At 39.0% G+C, this 24138-nt stretch overlaps 1 protein-coding gene across 3 annotated transcripts in view; it reads left to right on the forward strand.

Moving 5' to 3' along the window:
- Window positions 1–2603: 2603 nt before the first annotated feature.
- Window positions 2604–24138, forward strand: part of LOC5513291 (adhesion G-protein coupled receptor V1) — a 103964-nt gene continuing 82429 nt past the window's right edge. For 2 of the 3 annotated variants that reach the window (XM_048729071.1, XM_048729072.1), the window contains exons 1-34: window positions 2636–2732; window positions 5010–5068; window positions 5753–5866; window positions 7065–7178; window positions 7271–7387; window positions 7535–7648; window positions 7842–7955; window positions 8142–8255; window positions 8726–8839; window positions 9115–9231; window positions 9464–9577; window positions 9695–9808; window positions 10329–10442; window positions 11741–11854; window positions 12204–12317; window positions 13156–13269; window positions 13502–13615; window positions 13905–14018; window positions 14390–14503; window positions 14902–15007; window positions 15362–15585; window positions 16053–16152; window positions 16460–16686; window positions 16935–17040; window positions 17941–18173; window positions 18706–18811; window positions 19169–19395; window positions 19700–19805; window positions 20064–20290; window positions 20908–21013; window positions 21395–21621; window positions 21991–22096; window positions 22586–22812; window positions 23350–23455. In XM_048729071.1, the coding sequence (XP_048585028.1) occupies window positions 2710–2732; window positions 5010–5068; window positions 5753–5866; window positions 7065–7178; window positions 7271–7387; window positions 7535–7648; window positions 7842–7955; window positions 8142–8255; window positions 8726–8839; window positions 9115–9231; window positions 9464–9577; window positions 9695–9808; window positions 10329–10442; window positions 11741–11854; window positions 12204–12317; window positions 13156–13269; window positions 13502–13615; window positions 13905–14018; window positions 14390–14503; window positions 14902–15007; window positions 15362–15585; window positions 16053–16152; window positions 16460–16686; window positions 16935–17040; window positions 17941–18173; window positions 18706–18811; window positions 19169–19395; window positions 19700–19805; window positions 20064–20290; window positions 20908–21013; window positions 21395–21621; window positions 21991–22096; window positions 22586–22812; window positions 23350–23455 (4460 nt within the window). In that variant the 5' untranslated portion in view covers window positions 2636–2709. Of the gene's footprint in view, window positions 2733–5009; window positions 5069–5752; window positions 5867–7064; window positions 7179–7270; window positions 7388–7534; window positions 7649–7841; window positions 7956–8141; window positions 8256–8725; window positions 8840–9114; window positions 9232–9463; window positions 9578–9694; window positions 9809–10328; window positions 10443–11740; window positions 11855–12203; window positions 12318–13155; window positions 13270–13501; window positions 13616–13904; window positions 14019–14389; window positions 14504–14901; window positions 15008–15361; window positions 15586–16052; window positions 16153–16459; window positions 16687–16934; window positions 17041–17940; window positions 18174–18705; window positions 18812–19168; window positions 19396–19699; window positions 19806–20063; window positions 20291–20907; window positions 21014–21394; window positions 21622–21990; window positions 22097–22585; window positions 22813–23349; window positions 23456–24138 lie in introns of all 3 variants that reach the window. The other variant, XM_048729070.1, reaches the window with a different exon arrangement.

A 24138-nucleotide genomic window follows, 5' to 3' on the forward strand; every position in this document is an offset into this window, starting at 1 on the left:
AAAAAGTTAACTAGAGACATGTTAACTTGAAAAAAAAAAAAAAAAAAAAACAGCTGGAAAAAACATCTACTTCGTGAGAAGCAATATCAAATATACCACTTTGTCATCCCAGTATTGACATAGATAGGGTGTATTTATCCCGGAGGGAGGAAGGGATCCGAGGGGGTGGGTCGGGGGAGGTTTCTTCAGAGTGAACGAGGGAAGCTTGCTGGGAAATTCGAAAAATACCGCTAAAAATAGCTGCACACCAAAAAGTGCTACCCTAAAAATACCGTAGCAAAAGTTACCCCTAAAAATATATAAGTATTAAGATAATAGTGTCCCGTTGTATAACACAGTCTCGGATGGCAAATTGTCATAGTATTAAATGTTCAGGAAAACGTTGGCTGGTAGCGCCTTATTCTGTGAACCCCTAAAAATACCATTTTTAGTAGAAAAGCCAATTTTCTCTCAAATACTCCAAAAAATCACTCGAGGCCTGATTTTGACCCCTAAAAATACGACGAGCAACTTTCTCAGGTCGAAAATGAAAGAACCCCCCATTTTTGTCCCATGAGCGACATTACTTGTAGACGACGATGACTCAGTATTTTGAACAGGCCTGAAACAGATAAGACGGTCTCTAAGATAAGATAAGACGAGCTCTAGTGAAAAGGATACAAATACGAGCGAGAACGGGGTTTGAGTACGGCTTTTTTTCCGTTTCAAGTTGCCGTCTCTCGCCTTGACATTAGACGTAGACTCGCACAATAATGTTGACGATAAGGGCAACGTTTTAATGCTTTTGGTTTCAAATCAAAGTATTCTGCATGCCTTTGCTCTAAGATGACAGTTGAGATAGAGGCGGGGAATCTGCTTACGCATGCTCCATACTTGAAGCCGAGATCAAAGGGAGACTCAGAAGAGTTCCATTCTCTCTAGCTTTCACAGGATTGCGATCAAACCGTTTTGATTGGATACTTTTGTAAAATAATTATTTGAATAAAAAACGCATTACTGAATTGGGTCTCACTAGAGTGTTATAGTATCTCGTTAAAAAAATAAAAAAATTATCCCCATATCCAAGGGGCAGAAGAAGACAGGAAAGGGTCTAAACTAGAACCTGATAATATTTAACCAGAGAAGTCTAATTATTCAAGAAAAACAACGAAAATATCCAAATCTCAATATTTCAAATTTCAGTCTCTAATGACCAAAATACAGTGGAACCTGGATTTCTTTCTCCGACGGAATTACAGCGAAATGTTTGAGAAATAACCTCGATCTAACGATATTGGATACAACGATATTCTCAATTTAACGGTACAAATCTGTTCTCCCAAGCGTAATTTTGTCCTCGATACATTATTACATATTACTGATTCTGTCTATCAACAAAGAGAGAAAAACTCAAGATACCGCACACGTACAGTGTACTTGTAAAGTTGACTTGACAGGTCTTGTTAAACACAGTCTTACAGAAAGTAGCTGTGCAGTCTTACACAGACAGTTCCAACGATATTTTCAATGGATTCGATACATATAAACTTATTCCTTAACAATCACTTGTATATTGAAAGCAAGTTGCATACCATGGACTCTGATAACCACACAAATGAAAGATTTGTAGTTGAGAAAAGCCAGTGAACACAAAAACGTGTTCGAAACGGCTTTTTAGAATTTCCAGACCACCCCCGCTTAATATAGGCCAGCATGATATTAGAGGCATAACGGGGGAATAGTTACGCAGAATTCCCTATTATCAGACAAAGCTAATATAGAATGTTACAGAGGAAGCAAAGAAGAACCTCTTGAAAATGGTACGCCCTTTGTGGTATGCCTGTGTTTATCATCCTTGATCCAGGGGGCATCTGGGCTATAAATGACGTCTTGACGCAATCTTGACTCCTGAAGATCCTAGGAACGGGGCAGTACTTTCAGCATTCATAATTATTCATTATATAATCCATTAGAAAATGCTGATAGCACACAACTATGGTTACGCTGAGATCACCGCAACTCATATTTTATATCAGAGACTGTATAATTTACGGCCGGGTTCGAAAACAAACTGAATTTTGGTTTTCCTTGGATTTTGTTTTCGCTGCTACTTTTGGTTACGAAGCCGAATAAAAAATGTATTCAAAATTCCAATGTACTTCGTAAAAAATCATTGTAGATTATGTTTCCAGGATCCCTGAGAATATAACAGACTTATATATGAGCCTTCTTTCGGAATACTGATAAAAACATAAGCGCAACCAATAATAGAGAACAAATAGCACAATTAATACACTTCACATTATCTCCCAATGACTTTGACTAATTTTGATATTCGGAAGAAGTAAGTGTTATCGGAATTTACCAGTTTCTTTACGCCTTAAATTATCATAGAATTTTATCATGGCCTTTTTCCAGAATATTCATAGTGTGATAAATGCTTTTTATTATGTGCACTTAAATAAAAGTCCTTGTCCCTTGGTAACGCTATGTAATCTAAAAGAATGTGCCAAGGCAATAACTAATGGACCTGTTAATAGACCTTGTAATTACTCGCGAACTTGGTTGTGATAGAAACAGAGACTTGAACAATCTCTTTTGAGGGAGATAACTGCTTCTAAGAGTAACAGGGTGCTTAATCATCGATAAGAAACCTTCGATATAAAATCCAGCTCAGCACGTAATAACAATGGGCCGAGCCTTATCAGAGGCGAGAAGACGAAACCAGGGATGAGGAATCTCTGGCAAAAAAGGTGAGAAAAATGTGTTGTAGGTTTACATGATTAAAGAAAAATCTAAGCTAAGATGACTTATCATAGTTCTGAATATCAACGTTAAAGAAATATAAAGGGAGAGTAATGAAGGTAATAACAAAGACGAAAGGGCCTTGTTTTAAGTGAATAGAGAATTGTAACATCAAACAATTTTAACGTTCTGAAAGTTTCAATTGACCTAACTAGAATAACAATATACGTATGTGAAGAGAAGGGGGATTATTTTCACTTGCATCAAAGACATCGAAGAATAGTATTATAAATTTTCGTCCAAACCGAAGTTGATGCGAATAAAATTTTACCAGAGGCCTTCCTTTGAAGTTTTTAAAACCTTTCACTTATATCAATCTAGCCAAAAGAAAGCATAAATAAACATTCAAATTCTGAAAAGGGAATTGAATTTGATTTCTACAGAGCTTTGAAAATTTTTTCTAGCCGCGCGAAAAGAGATTGAATCGAGTGAATAATTCAAGGTTTTGGCGGCAAAATCTAAAACAACGTATTTTCGGGTCAGTACGATGAACAATCTCCGTACCTCGACACAAAGAACGAGAAGAATAGAGACAAGAGAACTCCTTTGTAGAACAAAGATAATAGGAGACAAAGCAGCTGTGTACTTACTCGTATTTTCCTTAATCCGTTTAAATTCAGAGACGGCAATACCACAAAATATTGGCGAAGTGTTTCCTTTTGCAATGCTACCCACAAAAAAACGAATAGTAATTTAAAGCAGAGAATTATATGCGAAAAAAAGAAAATATCGCTTTGTTGTAGGTTTCAAAACCAGCGCGCGCTTGTGAGAATGTCGCAGTTCTTAATGGCGAATGCAGCGTGCGCTTGTGAGAATGTCGCAGTTCTTAATGGCGAATGCAGCGCGCGCTTGTGAGAATGTCGCAGTTCTTAATGGCGAATGCAGCGCGCGCTTGTGAGAATGTCGCAGTTCTTAATGGCGAATGCAGCGCGGTCGCACAATGCAAAAACAAATCATAGACTACAGAATATCTGCTACATTTTGCAGATTTGTTTCCTGAAGTTCAATAATCATTTTATTACCAGGTTGAGATATAAAGATGACGGTAATATATAGATTTAGGCACTGCCTAAAAGCGGAGAAAGCTTTATTACCATATTTTCATATGACCACCTGAAGAAAAGAGTTTCTAGACTATAATTTCTTTTGAGGATAAAAAAATACCATAATAACAACATCTGCTCGAGAATTCCCCAAACAAACACCGAGGTTTTCAATACTCAACGCAGGCACGTTTTATTTCTTTTATAAAAGTATTTCTAATGCTACGCAAAAAGCAAAAGACAAAAAAAAAAAAAAAAAACTTCACAACAGCGCGCGCTCAAGGCGTCATTCCAGTGCACCAATATTTACTTCATCGTTCGGTGGTGCATCTATTTGGACTGCGATTTCCTATTTACCTGGGACACGTTTTTATCCCGAAGAATAATATTTTTTAGTGTTAAAAGGTAAAAGTTCGTGGGAATTCACAGGGTCTATGACTCTGTGAATTCCCACGCGACAGGTAAAGAAGTCGAGCTGATGATATTCCCAGCTTGTAAAAGTACAAAGCAGTTCCTTCAACAGAAATATCCTTCAAATTCTTATTTTCATACGGCCATTTGACTGGCTAATCAGTTGCAATTTCTAAATTAAATACTTTTTCTTGTCAATTCGTTTTTGCAATCATGCATTCTGTTATTCGTTCGTAGAAAGTCAGAGAACATCCTCATTCCCAGGGTCTTGCCCTCATATCCTCCTTGCCCCTGGGGTAGGGGAGGGTGGCACCCCCCCCGTCTTTTTCAACTCCCCCCGGTTCTTGCTGGAACTAGTCTCTTATTGGTTTAGAGCGATCAATAGAGTTGGTCACGTGAGTGGTACAGATAGCTGACAGCGTGTGACATGACGTCATTGACCACAATTTTTGAGTCGCCTAGTTTATGACCAATTTCTATACCTCAATAATATCCATGAAAGGTCCATTCTAGAAACTTAGACAACTTTTGAGCGCGAATCCTACTTTTGGTTACGCAGCTTTCTTTGATTTGTGTGGCTACTGCACTAGGGTACAGTAGATACTATGTTATCAAGTCGGAGGGAAATGGAGGAGTCAATACTGTGGTACTATTGTATCTAAAATAAACAAACTATGTCTTGCACACGATAATCAGTGTTTGGGTTGTATTCCCTTTATTGCTAACGTGATGTAAACGAAAAGGTCTTACTTGTGTTTTTTTCCGTTACAGAATTGAGAAGATGTTAGCCTGTATTCTATTGGCCCTAATTGGAATAAAAGGCGTTTCAGGTAATATTTATTGCTCTGCTTCCCAATGATATCTACTGTAAGACCATGCATCTCCACAAAAGCGCAGTTTTATCATAGACTTTCAGGTGCGTACCAAGGATTGGCTGAGGAGGTGGGTGTGGGGGCGCAGTCATAGGAATCATATAGAAAAAGCATATTATTTGAAGATTCCTTAATAAAAAAAATGAAAAAATGACCGACATTTTGGCCGCTAAGGGGGGACCCTGCGAAACCCCCTGTGTACGCGCCTGACTGCTTTCCTTTAAAAGAAATTGATAATAAAGGCAACTGGTGAAATTTCCTAAAATCTTAGATGCGATACTCCAGCCACGGTTAAACAAAGTTGTCAGTACCAATAGATATAGTGCCTAAACAGAAAAATCTAGGAGCTAGTGAAAATCTATATATGCTGGTTATCATATGAGTGAATGTATTTAGCTTGTATCCCTCTAGGAAATTGGCTAGGATGCAGACAAAAAAAACGGGAAAACTTTTGCCGACCCTTTTTATATCACAAACCCAAATATGAAATACAGACATATATACACATTTTATAGACAGAATATAGACATTAAAAATTCTAAGGTGTTTTGTACGTTGATGCAAGTGTATTTATTCGTCTTGTTTCACGTGTAATAATTTTTTTGTTTCTTGTCTTGATTTACGTTTATTTATTTACATTAGCTACTGGACAATGTGATCTGGATCCATGTCAAAACGGAGCTACCTGCGTAGATAACGGATCAAGCTATACCTGTACATGCGCTGGCGGGTGGACTGGGCAGCACTGTGAACTCAGTAAGTTTGCCCCGCCTATACCATCATTTGTATAAGGTTGTGTTGAATCAAGCACAACATATAAATAGAAATCAAACGGACTCTAATAGCCCCCGGGGATGTTTACATTTATATTTAGGCAGCGCTTCTACAGATTTTCAAGCATTATAAGCATACTAGTGCTTGCTAAACGTATTTTGACTTAGGGGGCTGGACTTACGGAAACACCTCTAATCGAATTTTTCCACTCCTCTTTTTAATTGTTCCTGTTTGTAACGTCTACTTGCTTTAAGAGCACTTTTCTTTCGCAGCTGAAAAAGAATTTGCCATATCCCAAAACAAGTGCCGGACTTGGTTTGGCAATTTGATGTTGTGGGATCTTTCAAAATAAGACGTCGTTAGTTTTGCTGTCTAGCCTAAGACAAAGAAGTCGTAACTTTTGCTCTGTGCAGCCTAAAAGAAAGACGTTGTCTTGGTTTTGCTCTGTCTAGCGTTAGAAAAAGACTTCGTCTTAGTTTTGCTCTGTTTATCCTAAGAAAACGACGTTGTCTTAGTTTTGCTCTGTATTACGTAAGAGAAAAACATTGTCTTACTTTTGCTCTGTCTAGCGAAAGAGAAAGACGTCGTCTTAGTTTTGCTCTGTTTATCCTAAGAGAAAGACGTTGTCTTAGTTTTGCTCTGTCTAGTGTAAGAGAATAACGTCGTCTTAGTTTTGTTCTGTCTAGTGTAAGAGAAAGACGTTGTCTTAGTTTTGCTCTGTCTAGTGTAAGAGAAAAACGTCGTCTTAATTTTGCTCTGTCTTTCGTAAGAGAAAGACATTGTCTTAGTTTTGTTCTGTTTATCCTAAGAGAAAGACATTGTCTTAGTTTTGCTCTGTCTAGTGTAAGAGAAAAACGTCGTCTTAGTTTTGCTCTGTCTTTCGTAAGAGAAAGACATTGTCTTAGTTTTGCTCTGTTTATCCTAAGAGAAAGACGTCGTATTAGTTTTTCTCTGTCTAGCGTAAGAAAAAGACCTTGTCTTAGTTTTGCACAGTCTAGCGTAAGAGAAAGACGTTGTCTTAGCTTTGCTCTGTCTAGAATAGCATTCCCATCCAATTCTTTAACCATGTTCTTTTCGATGACATCTCCCCTCTTTTGCCACTATTATCTAAAGGGAGTATTATTGTTATGACATCCCCCCTCTTTTGCCATCTAAAGAGAGTATTATTGTTATCTTCAAGGCATAGACGACTGCGCACCGAGTCCATGCCGAAACAATGGAACCTGCACAGACATGCACAACGCTTACAGATGCCAATGTACACAAGGGTTCGTGGGGAAAAATTGTCAGATAAGTAAGTATCCACAAATATCTCGTCACCACCATAATCATCATCATAACAAACACTACTACCTCCAGCCTCATTGTTGCTAATTTCTAATGCAGATATCAATGACTGTATTCCTGACCCGTGTCAAAATGGTGGTTGGTGTTGCTGTGATCTTGTGAACGACTGGATCTGCCAGTGCCCCAAAGGTTGGACAGGAAAAAACTGCACAGAAGGTATTGTATTGACACTCCAAAATTTCAGCTTTTTTGCCTATCTATTTATTTTAACTCCAAACTGATGGCCCCTTACCATCTGATAAATCTAATAATTTAGCGATATAAAAACCAATCCAGACATATTTTTCATGTTTTTTTTTTCAGACGTTGACGAGTGTGCGCCACAACCTTGCAAAAACGGCGCCACTTGCAACAACTTGTTTAACAATTACACGTGCACCTGTGCGGCAGGATACACTGGCATCAACTGCACAGAGAGTAAGTCGAGGCATTTCTTGTTACCTTGATTTTGGAGAACCTTTGCGAAGAGGGGGGGTGGGGGTGGTAGTGGTTAGTGAGGATAGGTGGAGTTGATGCTTATAAACCAAAAATGTAAAGATGTTTCGTGGTAGGGGCAAGAAAAAAATTATGTGGTCAATGTTTTATAGTTAACGAAAGTTTTTCTCGTTAGACATAGATGACTGCAACGGAGTAGTTTGTCAAAATGGAGGCAACTGTGTTGATGGCGTGAACGGATACAAGTGCTCTTGTGCGCCTGGATATACTGGCAGCAATTGTGAAACAGGTAAGTCACATTTATTTTAAAAAAAGTGTCGGTAATAAGGCTTGCAAGAAAGTTCATAAGTAAGTATAAAAACGAAAATTGAAATCAGTTTGAATAAAATAAGATTGTCCTTAACAGGGTCCCAAATAGCTGGATGTCACGTACCTTCAGTGTTAAAGGTTAAATTATCCTTTTTTGTATTTTTAGATATCAACGAGTGTGCGGTGAACTCTTGTCAAAATGGTGGCAATTGTACCGATCTCGTTAACGGATTCAGCTGCACTTGTGCGCCAGGATATACAGGCCACAGGTGTGAGACAGGTATGGCTAATTTACGACTTGAACCAGGAGGGGGAGGGAGAAAATAAATCCTGGTTATGGAGGTGGGGTTGAGGGTAGTGGGGCTGAATATATCATTGACTGTTTTCTATTATATGTATGTATTGGACAAATCTTGTTGCCATGTGAGGTACACAACTACTTCCACCTTGACAATGTAGGAAGTAAAGCAAAAAGATGCGAGAAATTAATAATATAAACTTCAGTAGCTAGTAACAAGAAGTACTAAAGCATGTCCTCGACATTGTATTGTGTAAAATGTCTCCTAAATGTTTCCTAGTTTAGCCACTACAAAAAATGAAAATGCAACAAATTTTGTAGTGTAGTCAATTTGTTTTACTCAACTATGAAAAAAAATGCCTGTTTTGTTGCGAAACGATTACACACATGTCTGCTAGCTAGCAGGGCCAAACGTCTGCATCCGTTTTTAGCATCATGTTATGTTTTCCCAGACATTGATGATTGTGCATCAGCGCCTTGCCGTAATGGCGGCACCTGCACCGATCAAGTCAATGGATATAGATGCCAATGTGCCCTGGGATTTGTAGGCTCATATTGCCAAATAAGTAAGTACGAATCATGTTTTGTTCACAAACAGCCATGCTAGCATACATGGCATTAAGCAGCTGTCCATGTATGTGATTTCAAGTAGAGCCATCCGGTTTCTATTCAATTTCAATCTATATTTTACAAGCTCCATAATACAATGTCACACCTGAAAATAAACGTGTTATTTTGGCTAGCTTGAATTATGTAATGAGTACTTCATCAATCATGTCAACCTGTGCTAACAAGTGCAGTAATGTCTTTATCTGTGCTAATCAGTATAAACTGCTTGCAGATGTTAATGATTGTATTCCTGACCCATGCCAAAATGGCGGGTTCTGCTGCTGTGATCTGGTTAATGACTGGATCTGTTTGTGTCCTGGTGGTTGGGGCGGCAAAAACTGCACTGAAAGTAAGTTGTCCTGGGTAATTACTGATGCAGGACTTGATGACCTGCCATATCAAGACTGTAGGGTGGTGGGCTGGAAGGGGTTCGGGTTGGGTGGGGGGAGGGATAAACTTCATCTGATCCTTGGGGTCCTGAAAGGTGACAACCACAATTTCGAGACCATCAGCCTATCCCTTTCCAGAAAGCACCGGCACCTAACGCCTACCTAACGTTATTTCATTGTATAATTTCTCAGACATTAATGACTGTGATCCAAACCCTTGTGGGAATGGTGGAACCTGTACTGATCAGCTGAATGCCTACCTATGCACCTGTCCACCAGGATATACCGGATCCAAATGTGAAATAGGTCTGTGTATATATTATAAAAATAATAAAATAAGAATATAAAACAGTATTAAAATCTGATATTTCCTATTTATTACCGTCATTACCATTAATGACCCTGGTTATCTTATTATTCCAGATATCAATGAATGTGCTTCATTTCCATGTCAAAATGGTGGTTCATGTACTGACCAAGTCAATGGATACACTTGCTCATGCGCTGCTGGTTACAGTGGTGTCAACTGTGAGATAAGTAAGTGAATTTACATGTCAACTGTGAGATAAGTAAGTGAATTTACATGTCGACTGTGAGATAAGTAAGTGAATTTACATGGCAAAGTATGAATAAAAGGGAATTTACATGGCAAAGTATAAAATAAAAGTGAATTTGCATGGCAAAGTATGACTAGAAGTGAATTTGCATGGCAAAGTATGACTAGAAGCAGGGAAGTACACTTTCATGCTAGAAGTGACGAGTTACTTATGTATGAATCTGTACACGCCATGTATACAAGCCATGGCTCAATAAGTTACAACTAACAGTTAATGCCCTGAGTCAAAATAACTAATATTGCCTTGACTCGATTATCCTTTTTAACCTAACTATTTTTACACTTTCCTGACTGATTTAGCAAATGTCTCAATGGCTACTCTATTGTATCAAACAGGTTTTTGTTCTCTTCCACGGAATCTTAAACATATACTACCACATTTTGTTACCTTCCATTGGATCTTAACCATATAGTACCATCTAATTGTTTTTCTGGTTTTAGATGCCGATGATTGCCAGTCTATGCCATGTTTGAATGGAGGTTCATGTAAAGATAAAGTGGATGCCTATGAGTGCACCTGTCCATTGGGATATACTGGACTTCGATGTGAAACAGGTTGGATTTATTGCAAAACTAACTAACAAAAACAGGGAAATGAAAACAAAAACACAATTTAGCGACGCTTAAAATAACTTTGTCACTCTTAGTATTTAGTTTGTGTATAAAATTGCCCAGTAAAAAAAAAAAAAAAGTTACAACGGTATTTTGTTATTATCTTATGAAGTTAAAAAATCATTAATGTGAGGTTGGCCCTAATTGAGTTGAGAAAATAAAGTATTTAAGTATTTACCGAATTGTATGTGAACTTACGTGGCTATGTGCATGATGTTGGTACCCACTTAAAAACGCACCAATTTACGCTCGAAATTTTGGAATAATTACGCTTTCAATTTTTTTGGAGAAACATTAAGCTAAGGCTGTTAGACAACGTCGTTTCAATAGATAGAAATATAAATTTTGCTTTTGCCTGACGTAGATTTTGTTTAAGAACTTTAAATTGAGCAAAAAGACGAAAACGTGCGTAACATCACCCAAGTTGCCTTACGAATAATTGGAAATAATGTACCTTATAAATGTCCTATTTAAAAGTCTTTAACATATTTTAGATTGACAGATTTTTCGTTTTTTTGTGTAATTTTTTTTGCTCCGATAAAAATTAAAAAGTTATTGCAGACTTTCTTAGGCCTGACCATATGGTCCCCTCTAATGGTCCCGCTAGCGTGCCTCGACAAACGCCCGCTACTTGCCCGCTAGCGAGCCTTTTTAGTAAGGTGTAAGGATTCATTTTTATTATGTTGTTATCATTATCTTACAAGGTGTGAATAAGATTACCATAACATCTAAAAATGAAATAAATCAGCTAGACAGACAGTAGCTTATTCACACCTTGTAAGATAATGATAACAACAATAGAAATGGGCCTTGTGGATGGCAGCGGGCCTTATGGACTCTAGCGGGCATTAAACGGAAAACAGCGGGCTATATGGACGCTAGCGGGTGTGAAGCGGGCCTTGTGAATGGCAGCGGGATTTATGGACGCTAGCGGGCATTGAGCGGACTTCAGCGGGCGTTACTTGAACATAAACACCCGGCGGGCCTTTGTATGACACAAGCGGGCTTCAAGAGGCATCAGCTAGGAAAAGGTACGCTAGCGGGCCTCGAGGTCTTGTTTACCAGCGGGCCTATTGGACGGTAGCGGGTGTAAAAAAAAGGACGCCACCGGGCAAAATCTACGTATGTTACGCCAGTGGGTACAAACATCATGCACATAGCCACGTTCTCTCAATCAAATACAGAAGAAACTGACTTGGCTCATACCTATTATTTTTGTCAATTTCTCTATGTTTACTTAGACATTAATGATTGTCAACCCAATCCATGTCTCAACGGAGGAAGCTGTACAGACAGAGTCAATGGATACACATGTGCATGTGCACCAGGATACACTGGAAACAACTGTGAAAAAGGTAAGTGGATTGCATCGCTCCTTTCCATATTTGTTTGTTTCTTCCCTGTTTTTTTAACTGAGCTTTCGACAAATAAAGAAGCTTTATTTGTTGAAGGTTGAAAATTGATAATTAGGAATTTTGTTTTTTTTATGTTACATAGCGTTCTCTTTTTTTACGAAAGCAAATGCTAAAACTTTTAAAATGCTTTTCGAAAAACATTGTTTGCATCATCTCGTTACTTCTTGATATGTTATCATATAGGTACAATAAATAGCTAATCAACCTGGAACATCATGTACTTTGGAGTCAGAATTAATTCAAACTCAAGCGATGATTGCTAAATAATTTCCGCTTTTTCGTATCCAAGATATTGATGATTGTGCATCAACACCGTGCATGAATGGAGCTACTTGCCTCGATGGGGTAAACAGCTACACTTGTATCTGCGTGACCGGGTGGACAGGAGACCAGTGCACCATTAGTAAGTAAAAACTCATTTAGAAACGGCGATTTATTTACTGTGGAGAAAGTGATCATTCTAGTTTAATACACTAATCACGTACATTTTAAAAGATAATTAAACACATTATTCACAATAAGACCTTCGTTGGAAAGAGACCTCTTCTAGTTAGTGCAAGTCTAGACAAGTCTATTGTTTTCGCCGATGACGTTATTTTCGCCCTAGACAAGATGTAACAGCAAACAACTTGTTCTTACTCTTCCATACTCGTCCAAGTACATTGTTTCTACTTTTCCGAGTCAATCGTTTCTACTTTTCCAAGTCTATTGTTGTGACTCCTCCGAGTCTATTGTTCTTACTCCTCTGAACTCCTCCGAGTCTATTGTTCTTACTTCTCCAAACTCCTCCCATTTCTTTGTTCACCCGGGGTTGCCATGGCGACTATTTTGGGAGGAGTCTTCCAAAAAACTTCCAAAAACGAGTCCCTCCCCAAAAAGGGGTAATTTTGCTCTTACTATACTACTCTCGTTCTCGTAAATTCATATGCGATAAGTCCCAATGACTTCTTTAATTATAACACCAATTTCACACTTACCTACCAACTACCAGTAATAATTTATATTTATAGCAGCGTTTTTCGATTTTTCTTTTTATAAAATGTTGAATAAGTATTTAACTATTTTCATTTGAGAACTAATTTGCGATAATGCGAGAAATGGCATATGATATTCTTGTAGTGGAAAACGCAAATTGTGCACATCGCGAATGGAACAAAGAACCCTTCTTACGTGTTTTCAAAAGTGTCGATTTTATTTGCATCCTGGCATCGTGTAGCTAACTGTGTCTGATGGTTTTTCAGATCCTGATAACTGCCAGTCTGCACCCTGCCAGAATAATGGGACCTGTACAGATCAGGTCAATGGCTATCTCTGTGATTGTACTCCTGGATGGTACGGCAAAGCATGTGAACACGGTTAGTACCTCGTTTGTGGAACTAGATTTTGTCGGATCTAGAATTAATAAATGTGATATATTGTTTATTATATATGAACATTACCAAATTGTCGTTAAACACAATTTAAATTTCATCGGATTTTTGGGCGGAATTTCAAGGCTTTCGGCTATTCAAACTTTGTGATAATCAGTGGGAATAAAATGTGCCTTTAAAGAAGAGTGGATGAGGTTAATTGTGACTTTTTCTTTAGACGTCGACGAATGTAGCTCCAATCCATGTGTCAATGGCGGTACATGTAATGATGAAGCTGGTGGCTACACTTGCACTTGCGCTGCAGGATACACTGGCCTCCATTGTGAAACTGGTATGTTCTTCAAAATCAAAAGTAATTGATCTAACAATAAAATACTTTTTATAAGTTATTGGGGATAATCAAGTTTGAAATAATAAGTTGACAATATTTACAAGTAGAATTTCAAATATTTTTAAATATTAAAACCCTATTATCTGTATTATTCAAAACACTTAAAAAAATGATTTCAAAATGTATTTAAACAAGTAAAATTCAACTGAATCAAAACTGCGTGTTTTGAAGACTATTTTGAAGGATATTAAATGTTGATTAAAGGTATTGACACTGCAATGCTACTTAGATATTGATGAATGCAGAACCAATCCGTGTTTGAACGGAGCCACATGCACAGACAAGGTGAATAGTTACACCTGCACTTGTGCACCAGGATACGCCGGAGTACATTGCGAAAAGGGTAAGTACATTGCATGCACTTGTTTACTAGAAATGTCGATAATCGGGTCATTGGGGGCTGGATCATTAGGGGTTGGATTATTTGGACCTAACTCGACGAGAATCCTATTTGTCTCTCTTTTTTATATCTGCACGAATTTTAAGACCAGACAGTGTTGCTAGGCATAAAGAAGAGGGGTACATTAGGAGATTTTAAACTTTCTTTGTTGCCCTTAACCTGTCTTTAAGAATATTGTGGTCTGTTTTAGGGCATTTGTCTTGTTGGAATATCTCTCTTAGTAATCAGGATTTTCTTTGCACTGAACTGAAAAAACAAACAATGCAAACTCAACATAGTTGTTAACACACGTCGTGTATTCTCTTTTCTTTCAGATGAAGATGATTGTGCGTCTAAGCCGTGCCTTAACGGAGGAACATGCACCGACCTCCTCGCTGACTTTGAGTGCGCTTGTGTGCTTGGGTTTATCGGCAAAACTTGTAACGACCGTAAGTGTCCATCACTTCTATTCATTTGCCACCGTCTTTGGACCTTGACGGGAAATGAGGCTTTTTATAACCATTATTTTAAAGAAATGCTTCCGCTTTAAGACTGAAATGCAGCGCTATCAATAAAACTAAGAAATGTCTTGTTGTGTTTCGTAAGCCGTCCTTTAAAAGACTTGCTATTGTTTGACTGTTCTGTGAGTGAGCAAAAATGTCGTATGTGCTCTTTAATTATTCAAATGCAATAAGAGTACACGAAATCAATCTAAGTCAATCGAACATACTAAAATAAAAAATAATATTTACACGAAAACTCCACACACATCGCCTGCCTTTCTCTTACTGTAATTTCAACGCGCAATATAAACAAAAATCACCAATTTCTCACTTTGCACCCACAGCTGTTGTCGAGTTTTCCATCACCTCGATAAATGTCGTCGAGAATGCCGGTGTGGCGTCACTGACCATTAAAAGAATTGGAGACTATAGCGTAGCACACACTGTGACGTAAGTTGTATGGCTAGAAAGACTACAGGCAAGCTATAGAAAAACTAGATAAAAATGTTCCAGTCACTTTTTAAAAGATTTTATTCAATATTGGAAGACGAATTATATGATAACATCTCACGACTATCTAAAAATAAAGTTTTATATTTTATTAAATTAAATCGAATATTATCCTTTCTCGCACTTGATATTTTCCGAGGATAACAAAAAGGTGGCTTACAGAGACTTTTTGTAATATGTGTTCTAGTGTGACGTTTTGTAATATTGTTTTAGTGTGACATTTTGTAATATTTGTTCTCGTGTGACATTTTGTAATATTTGTTCTAGTGTGACATTTTGTTATATTTGTTCTAGTGTGACTTCATCTGATGGTACCGCAGTATCTCCTGCAGACTACATCTCATTTGTCACACAAGTCACCTTCGAGGTTGGTGCGACGGAGCGCGTTCTCTACGTGACTATCAATGACGACGGTGTTATCGAGGACACCGAATCCTTCACGGCGACTCTGAGTACCACCGATAGTTCTCTTACCCTCAGGCAGAATGTGGCAACAGTCAACATCATTGATAATGATGGTAAGCAGTAAATCTCCCTTCTGTCTCCGTCGAATTGAAAGAATTTGAAAGGAGTTGCTTGATTATAGCATTGGATGACTTAAATGATTTAACAGCCTCGATAATGATTTAGTAACCAGTAGTTATTTCTACCTAGTACTGTTGTTTTTATTGTTCAAGTTAAGAATTGAATGAGGATTAAAGTCTGATCTTATCTAGATAACAATTGCGCCCCATAAAAATAGCCCAAACACATGAACAGCAATTTGTTTTGCTGATTTTTCACGCGTGTTAGATGTTTAATGCATGATATGCAGGTTTGACTGCGTTATTTCTCTTTTTGAGTTCAGTCTCAAATGCATTTTTAAATGAAAACATGTTGACGGAAATTATGCCAAGCCCAACATTGTTATGTTCGTGTGCAAACAGCCACAGCAAAGTTGTACTACGCTCAGTTGAATGTTATTTGTATCTTATTTGATCAACAGCAAAAATCAGCATAAATGACGTTGAGGTGGTAGAGAGCCACCTGATTGCAAATCTTGTCGTCACGAGAATGGGAGACACTAGTGCTGCACACAACTTCAGGTATCTCCGTGCGATTGGCCTTTCGTTTTGATTTTGGAACTTTTCTTGTCTAACACAACCGGAAATATACCACGGTTACTGAGAAAGGTGACAATCGCACAACACCAACAATTTTTGAGCGCTCAACATAAAAACTGCTATGGTATATTAAGAATGTTCATGATTGGATCGAGGAATACTAGTAAGCCCACATACGTTCAACAATTCATAGCCAAGGAATACCCATGCCTCGACCGGGATCTGACACGTTCTACAGCTAATCCACTTGGCTAGTAATTCCTAAGTATTTTATATTGGCATGTTGCAGCATTGAAGTAAGCGATGGAACTGCCATTGTCAGCACTGACTACAAAATGCCAGCAAGCCTGGTGTACACTTTACAGGCCGGCGAGACTTCTAAGATTGTTAGCATTCCTATCGTCAATGATAAAGTGGTGGAGAACACCGAGACGTTCACTGTCCAGCTGTCGAGCCCTGACCCACGTGTCACTGTAGATCCTGACACAGCAACAGTCACCGTACTTGACGACGATGGTAAGCTCGGTGCCTTGCTTTGATATCTTTAATATGAAATTCTGCATACGCAATCTAGACGCATACTGATAGCATAAAATTTTAGTAATCCTATTAATTGACGCCCATAGTGGTCACGAGGCTCGTGTTCTTAGAGGGTTAAATGATTTGTGGAAATTCTCAGAGTTAGAAAATAGAAAAAAAAATTGTCATCTATTGTTATCTATGATCATTATTCAAACCATATGCCTTTTTATTAACAATTTCAGCTGTTATTTGGTTCGACCAGTCATCCGTTACAGTAAATGAGAATGATGGCTCCGCTGGTATCCTCATCAAGCGACGCGGGAATATCAAGCCTGAACACACCATCACGTAAGGCCTGAACACACCATCACGTAAGGCTTGAAGACACCATAACGTAAGGCCTGAACACACCATCACGTAAGGCCTGAACACACCATCTCGTAAGGCCTGAACACACCATCACGTAAGGCCTGAACACACCATCACGTAAGGCTTGAAGACATCATCACGTAAGGCCTGAACACACCATCACGTAAGGCCTGAACACACCATCTCGTAAGGCTTGAACACACCATCACGTAAGGCCTGAACACACCATCTCGTAAGGCCTGAACACACCATCACGTAAGGCCTGAACACACCATCACGTAAGGCCTGAACACACCATCATGTAAGGCCTGAACACACCATCATGTAAGGCATGAACACACCATCATGTAAGACCCGAACACACCATCACGTAAGGCTTGAAGACACCATCACGTAAGGCCTGAACACACCATCACGTAAGGCCTGAACACACCATCACGTAAGGCCTGAACACACCATCAAGTAAGGCCTGAACACACCATCACGTAAGGCTTGAACACACCATCATGTAAGGCCTGAACACACCATCGTGTAAGGGCGTATTGACAAAAAATAACTGTAACCTTTTGGCTTTTTTTTCTCTCGAATGATCTCTTTTAGGCTATTGTATTTCTGAATGCTGCAAAATATCAATTCTACAAAAATATGGAGAGTTTTCCCATAAACTTTTTGATTTATTTTTCAAACATACTTTTTTCCTTTTCTGTACAGAGCTTCGACCTATCTTACACTACGTACAGTAGATTCCTAAATGTCTTAACCTTTCACAATCAAATTGATCAAAGCAAATCAGCTATCACAATCGAAGCATCTCGGTAGTTCTTATGAACCAGTGTCATTATTGTCATACTTATGATAATTTTGCTCCATGTGTTTTAGATTCTCGACTAAAGACGGCTCGGCGTTCGAGCCTCTTGACTACATGGAGACGGTGGTACACGTAGTGTTTGCTGCAGGAGAGACGGACAAACTTGCTAATGTGATCTTGAATGATGATAATGTTGTGGAGCCTCAGGAATACTTCCAAGTCCTGATGACCTTACCGTCAGAATTACAATCTAGCGTGACACTTGAGAATACCCCTGTCAAGGTCATCATCAACGACAACGACGGTTAGTACGACAGATGATCAAAATTGTCATCATCATCATCATTATAGCTTTAACCATTACCCTCATCATAAACATCATCATCACCACACCAAACACCATCATCATAAGCATCATCATCATCATCATCTTCACCATAATTACCACCATCTTCATCATCACAATTATCACCATCATCATCACCACCATCACATTCACCATCACTGTCATCGCCATCATCATCATCATCATCATCATCATCATCATCATCATCATCTTAAACACCATCGTCATCATCGTCATCAGCACCACCGTCATCATCATCAATATAATCAATAGCACCATCATCATCACAATTATCATCATCATCATCATCAACAAGAACAACAACATTATCACTACCATCCTCATCATCACAACAACATCATCATCATCACTGTTATTGCCATCGGCCTCACCATCACCATGATCATCATCACTAAATCACAGCCACCGTCTTCTACCGTAAACCTCATCATCTTTACTGTCACCAACTGCTGCTTTCTTGTTTTAACAGCGTTGATCGGCTTCAGGGATAGACAAGTCACTATTTATGAAAATGCAGGGAAAGCGACTCTGACGATTGTTAGGAGCGGAGACGTGTCCGTGGAGCACACCTTCCGGTAAACAGACATTACCACCAGTATACTACCCACCATCATAACAACCACCACTCTTACATCATTACCAGCCCTCCAACTGCCTCCATCTTGACAACCATCACCACCACTGCTACCACTACCACAATAATAACACTACCAGTACTACCAACAACGCAACCGCGATCAACAGGGCCACCACCTTCATTACCACCGCTACTTTCATCATCAACACACTATCATTATCACAACCGTCACCCCTACCAGCCTCACCGATACCATAACGATCACCAAAACCACTCCAATCCTCTAAGCCACGCATCAGCATCAGCACAATTATTGTTACCACCACCATCAGCAATGATAAATATATTTTTGTAGTCTGCGCCCTGAAGACGCTTCCGCCATAGCTGGTGAAGACTACAATGTTCCGTCCCCCCTGAATCTCACCTTCTTGGGTGGCCAAACCGCCGTGTCTGTCGACTTCCCCATCATTGACGATAAACTGAAAGAGAATTTGGAATCTTTTAAAGTGCTTCTCCTGAGTGATGAGCCCACGGTCATGGTAAATCCTGCTACAGCGGTGGTCTCTATTCGGGATAACGACGGTAGGTGTTGCTATTTACAATCGCTTTATTTTTAACGTCGATTTTAGAATATGCTTCAAAATGCAGAGGATATCTTGCTATAGTATTGTCAGTATTCTTCGATAACGTACGCTGTTATACTGACTAAGTGTGTACACTTACATCAAGGGCTTCCGGGGAATTACTTGCCGCGAGGGTCTGGAAGGCCAATATATCTACCTCTTCCCCTGGCCCCCTCTGTAACGTACACCTTTTTCTATTTTCTTAAGGTACCGACTAAGCCAAAACCTTTGATTGACTGAGATTGTTGCTTTATTTTTTTTAGCTGTTGCTGGTTTCAAACTGACGTCAATCACAGTGCAAGAGGATGTTGGCGTTGCTAAGCTGCAAATCGAGCGAACGGGCAACACGGCTGTCAAGCACACTCTCAGGTACGCATCCTTTTCCTTTGCTCATATCATCAACTAGAGAATTGCATTTAGCATATAAACAGTTTCTTGAAAAGCACAAAAGAAAGGCTACATGAAAATAGCTCATTTAGACCCTACAAATTTCATTCTAAACATTACTGCGTTTTACCCACATTCGTCTTTTTCTTTCAACGCCTTTTAAGTGTGAATATCTAACTTCAGTCTGAACATTAACCACGTTTTATAAACATTTGTCTTTTTCTTTCAACGCCTTTCTAGTGTGAATGTCTCAGATGGTAACGCTCATTCTGGGGAGGACTACTTTGCTACATCAGGCTCTGAGGTTGTGTTCTTTGTGGGCGAGACCTTGAAGGAGCTCTCCATTCCGATTATTGACGACAAGGATGTCGAGCCAACAGAGACATTCACAGTGATACTTTCAAGCACAGAACCAACTCTTACCATCAACCCTGAAACTGCCACTGTCACCATAACCGATAATGATGGTAAGATTGTATTAGTTATATACACCTATTTCGAATACCTTTTTTTCTGCAAATGCCAATAGTCCAGTTTCTATACTTCCATTAAGCATGAATACAGTTTGAGCCTCGGTTTGAGAAAATTATATGCAATTCCCAGGAGTTTATAAGAAAACAATGTAAATTCTTCTGAATGATTCATGATCCTGGTAATTGAGAACTGTTTGTTTGAAATCGAGGCTTGTCCTTTGTTCTTAGTGACCTCGTTAGCGGGCACAGTAGTATGCGAAACAGGACTATTGTCAACTGGCAGGATTTTGTTGAATGATATCCCCGATCCCAACTTCCATTGACCACCAATGCTACCATACATTAAACTATCTAAATAAAAGGTTCGTGTGTAAGTGAACGTTTTGAGAATTGGGAAAGAATATCTGGCAAAGTTACCTTGATGATTTTATGGTAAGATTATACAAGGTTATGTAATACTATGAAACGAGAGAGAGGGATGTGCCCATCAGTCGTCAAGGACATTTGCCAATCCCTCACCAAACCTCAAATGTCTTGACTTGTTATTCATGCCCATGACAATTTTGACACCAGCTGCAAAGTCATGAATCTATTCTGTCTTTTTTACCCAGCTAACATTGGGTTTGTAAAACCCTCTGACTCCGTGGACGAGAGTGCAGGTCAGGTGGTCGTAGAAATCGAGCGAACGGGAGACACCTCACAAGCACATACAGTCTTGTAAGTATAACGTGCTCGTGAAGTTCTATAGCTTGAACGTGAGAGTCTATACCATGCACGTGAAGTTCTATAGCGTGAACGTGAGAGTCTATACCATGCACGTGCTTATCCTTGCTTGGTTGGTCATAAGATATTAGCTCACATCGCTAAGCTGCAGCTTTATGCAAGAGGCTTTATTTGGTGTCTCAATATAATATTAATTCTGTTGCGAGTTGTTATATCGACCATTTTATTCCGAGGATATATTTTTAGGTTAAGTTGTAGTTGAGGGGTGCTTGTTCAAGATGAGCGTTTTACGATATCCAAGATTTTTCCTTATAAAACAATCATGTTGTCAATGTGTGTAGCATTAAAACACTTTCGCCTTATTGCGTTTCACAGGGTTGCATACGAAGATGATAGCGCCACTGGCGGATTGGATTACACCAAGCCAGACATTGTTCTAGTGACGTTTGAGGCTGGTCAGACCTCCAAGTCGATCTCTATTCCTATCCTAGAGGACAACAACCTAGAAGGACCAGAAAAGTTCTTAGTAACACTCAGCACCGATGAGCCTACGGTCACTCTCACTAATATTACCGAGACTGTCACTATAAACGACAATGACGGTAGGTACCTTACTAAATGAATTGTTCTTTTTTCAAATTTCTACCCTGTTACACACATGGATATATTAATTTTTAATTTTTACCCTATTACATACATGTTTTTGTGACATTTGTACCCTAATACATGCATGGTTTTAAAGCTCTACCAGTAAAAACCGTGAACACCAGAAATATGTATGGAATGTTTGTTCCGACCAATCACTCGCAAGATATTGAAACAGTCAAATAATATCTCAACGAATAGCTATAGTATATATAGTTTCTGAATGTCTGAGTATTTGATCAATAAACCGGAAAAAAAGCATTCCACACATATTGTAGGGGTCTCACGCTTTCACTGGTTACGCTGAAAAATGATCTTGCTTGCAGTAATTATCGGGTTTGAGCAGCCGACCGTGACAGTCGACGAGACGTCATCACAGGCAACGCTTGTTGTCAAGAGGATAGGCTACCTCAACAAGAATAACACAGTCTCGTGAGTAAAGCGTTCATACCGGCACTGCCTTAACGAAGAGCACATGGACTTTGGGCGGGAAGGGATGCTAAATCTAATTTTCTATGCCGCTTACCTGCCAGCCCCGTCTTTCCAGTCACGGTTTGCCTCAATCCAATTCCCGACCTTGAAATGAAGCAGCGTGCATAGATCAACAAATTTTCTCGCGATATGTTGCATTAAGGTAAAAAAATGCTTATGATTTGATTCGGCAACACTGTCCATATTGCCATAAAACTGAAGCAAGAGAAAAAGGTTTTTGGTATTGGATTGAAACCATTTCCCCCCCATTCTTTCTAAAGACGTCACGCACACACTCCATGCAGTATCGTCTAATCTACGAAAAATCAACAAAAATGTCTAATGCTTGCTTCAACTTGGATTAAAAATCAAGATTGTTTTCGTTGCTTTAAGCAATCAAGCAATCATAGTACGCTCTGTTATTCCAAAGGTTTTTGTTTTGTATTTTAGTTTTGAAGTAGAACCCCAGACGGCTACATTGGGCGTCGATTTCGGAACATCCTCAATTAATGAAGTGTTCTTTGGAGTCAACGAAACCGAGAAGCATATTACTTTTCCCATTAACGATGACACCGACTTAGAGGACTCCGAGACGTTTTCTGTTACGCTCAAGACTACAGAAAGTGGTGTCACCCTGTCCCCTGACAAGGCGACTGTCGCGATCGCTGATAATGACGGTAGGTCGCAGTAGTTCACTTTATATAGGTTTCCCAAATAATACATGGCACTTTGTTCAAACTGATAATAACGGTAGCTCACTTTATATAGGTTTGCCCAAATAATACATGACGCTTTGTTCAAACTGATTACCTTACAAAGAGAGATATTTATGAACCGCTAGAACATAGAAACCACCTTGCTGAATACTAGTTTACGAAATGAGTTAAAATGTTGAACCGTGTACGTACACTTGAGACTTGTGTTCCTTGGTGTATTCAAGAAATTCCTTCTTTGTAGCGGAGACTTTTTGACTTTATGTATCAAATTGGAATCGGAAAGGCGGTTGCCAGAATAAAATTTCTCATGTTGTTATAATTTGTTTCTTATAGTCTATTTCTTATATTTCGGGGATTATAAACTCCTGACATTATGCGACGAGAGAAATTTCCTTGCACTATCTTGACCCCCTCATATCGTAGACTGGATTATGTCTCTAGTATATATGGAGGGACGAGCCTTTCTTACACTGATGTCTGCTATTCCGTTCCATCTAGCTGAGATTGGGTTTGTCCAAACAACCAAAAGCACCCCAGAAGACGGCGGCAAAGTTACTCTCACATTATTCCGTAAAGGAAAGACCGACATCGTTAACTCTGTCAAGTGAGTACAATAGCAATTCCGTAGAAGCGATATAGAGATAAATATAACTCTTATAATCACAGACAGAAATGAGATGAATTAAGGTATACCGAGGTATTGTACAATAGCAGTGACTCAGAGAGGGCATTTCTTGCTATATCAATGTATTACTGAAATCTTTCTAATACTCTTATTGGTAACACACAGCGTTTATAGAGATGATAGAATATATTCTGCTTAAGGCAAGCAAAACAAACAACAAAAAAGGAAGAGAGCAAGAAAAAAAAAAAGAACAAAAGAAAAAGATTGAGACTTTTTAGTTTTGATTTTATTTCATAGCCGTAGAAGGCCTCGCATTATTCGGGGGGGGGGGGGGGGGGGGGGCACGATGCAGAAGCATCTAAAAAACATTGGGGGCACAGCCACTGGTGATTTCCTTAAACTTTTCTTAAATATTGAAGGGCACGTTCCCCCAGTGCAAACACCATCTACGGCCATGTATTTTACTTACGAAGAGGGATGTTCTTCTGTGCAGTTTCAGAAACCTGGTCTTTATGGCAAACTGGATTCTATACAGTTTGTTCAGATAGGTTCTAAATAGAAGATATTTCTGTAAGCAAGTTGGGTGGGCTAGTTCTGGATACTTTCTAAATTTTATTTCAGAAATATTGTTTTACCAATAAAGTACAACTTGAATTGATTTG

The sequence above is a fragment of the Nematostella vectensis genome, chromosome 6 (assembly GCF_932526225.1).
Source record: "Nematostella vectensis chromosome 6, jaNemVect1.1, whole genome shotgun sequence".
Taxonomy (NCBI): Eukaryota; Metazoa; Cnidaria; class Anthozoa; order Actiniaria; family Edwardsiidae; genus Nematostella; species Nematostella vectensis.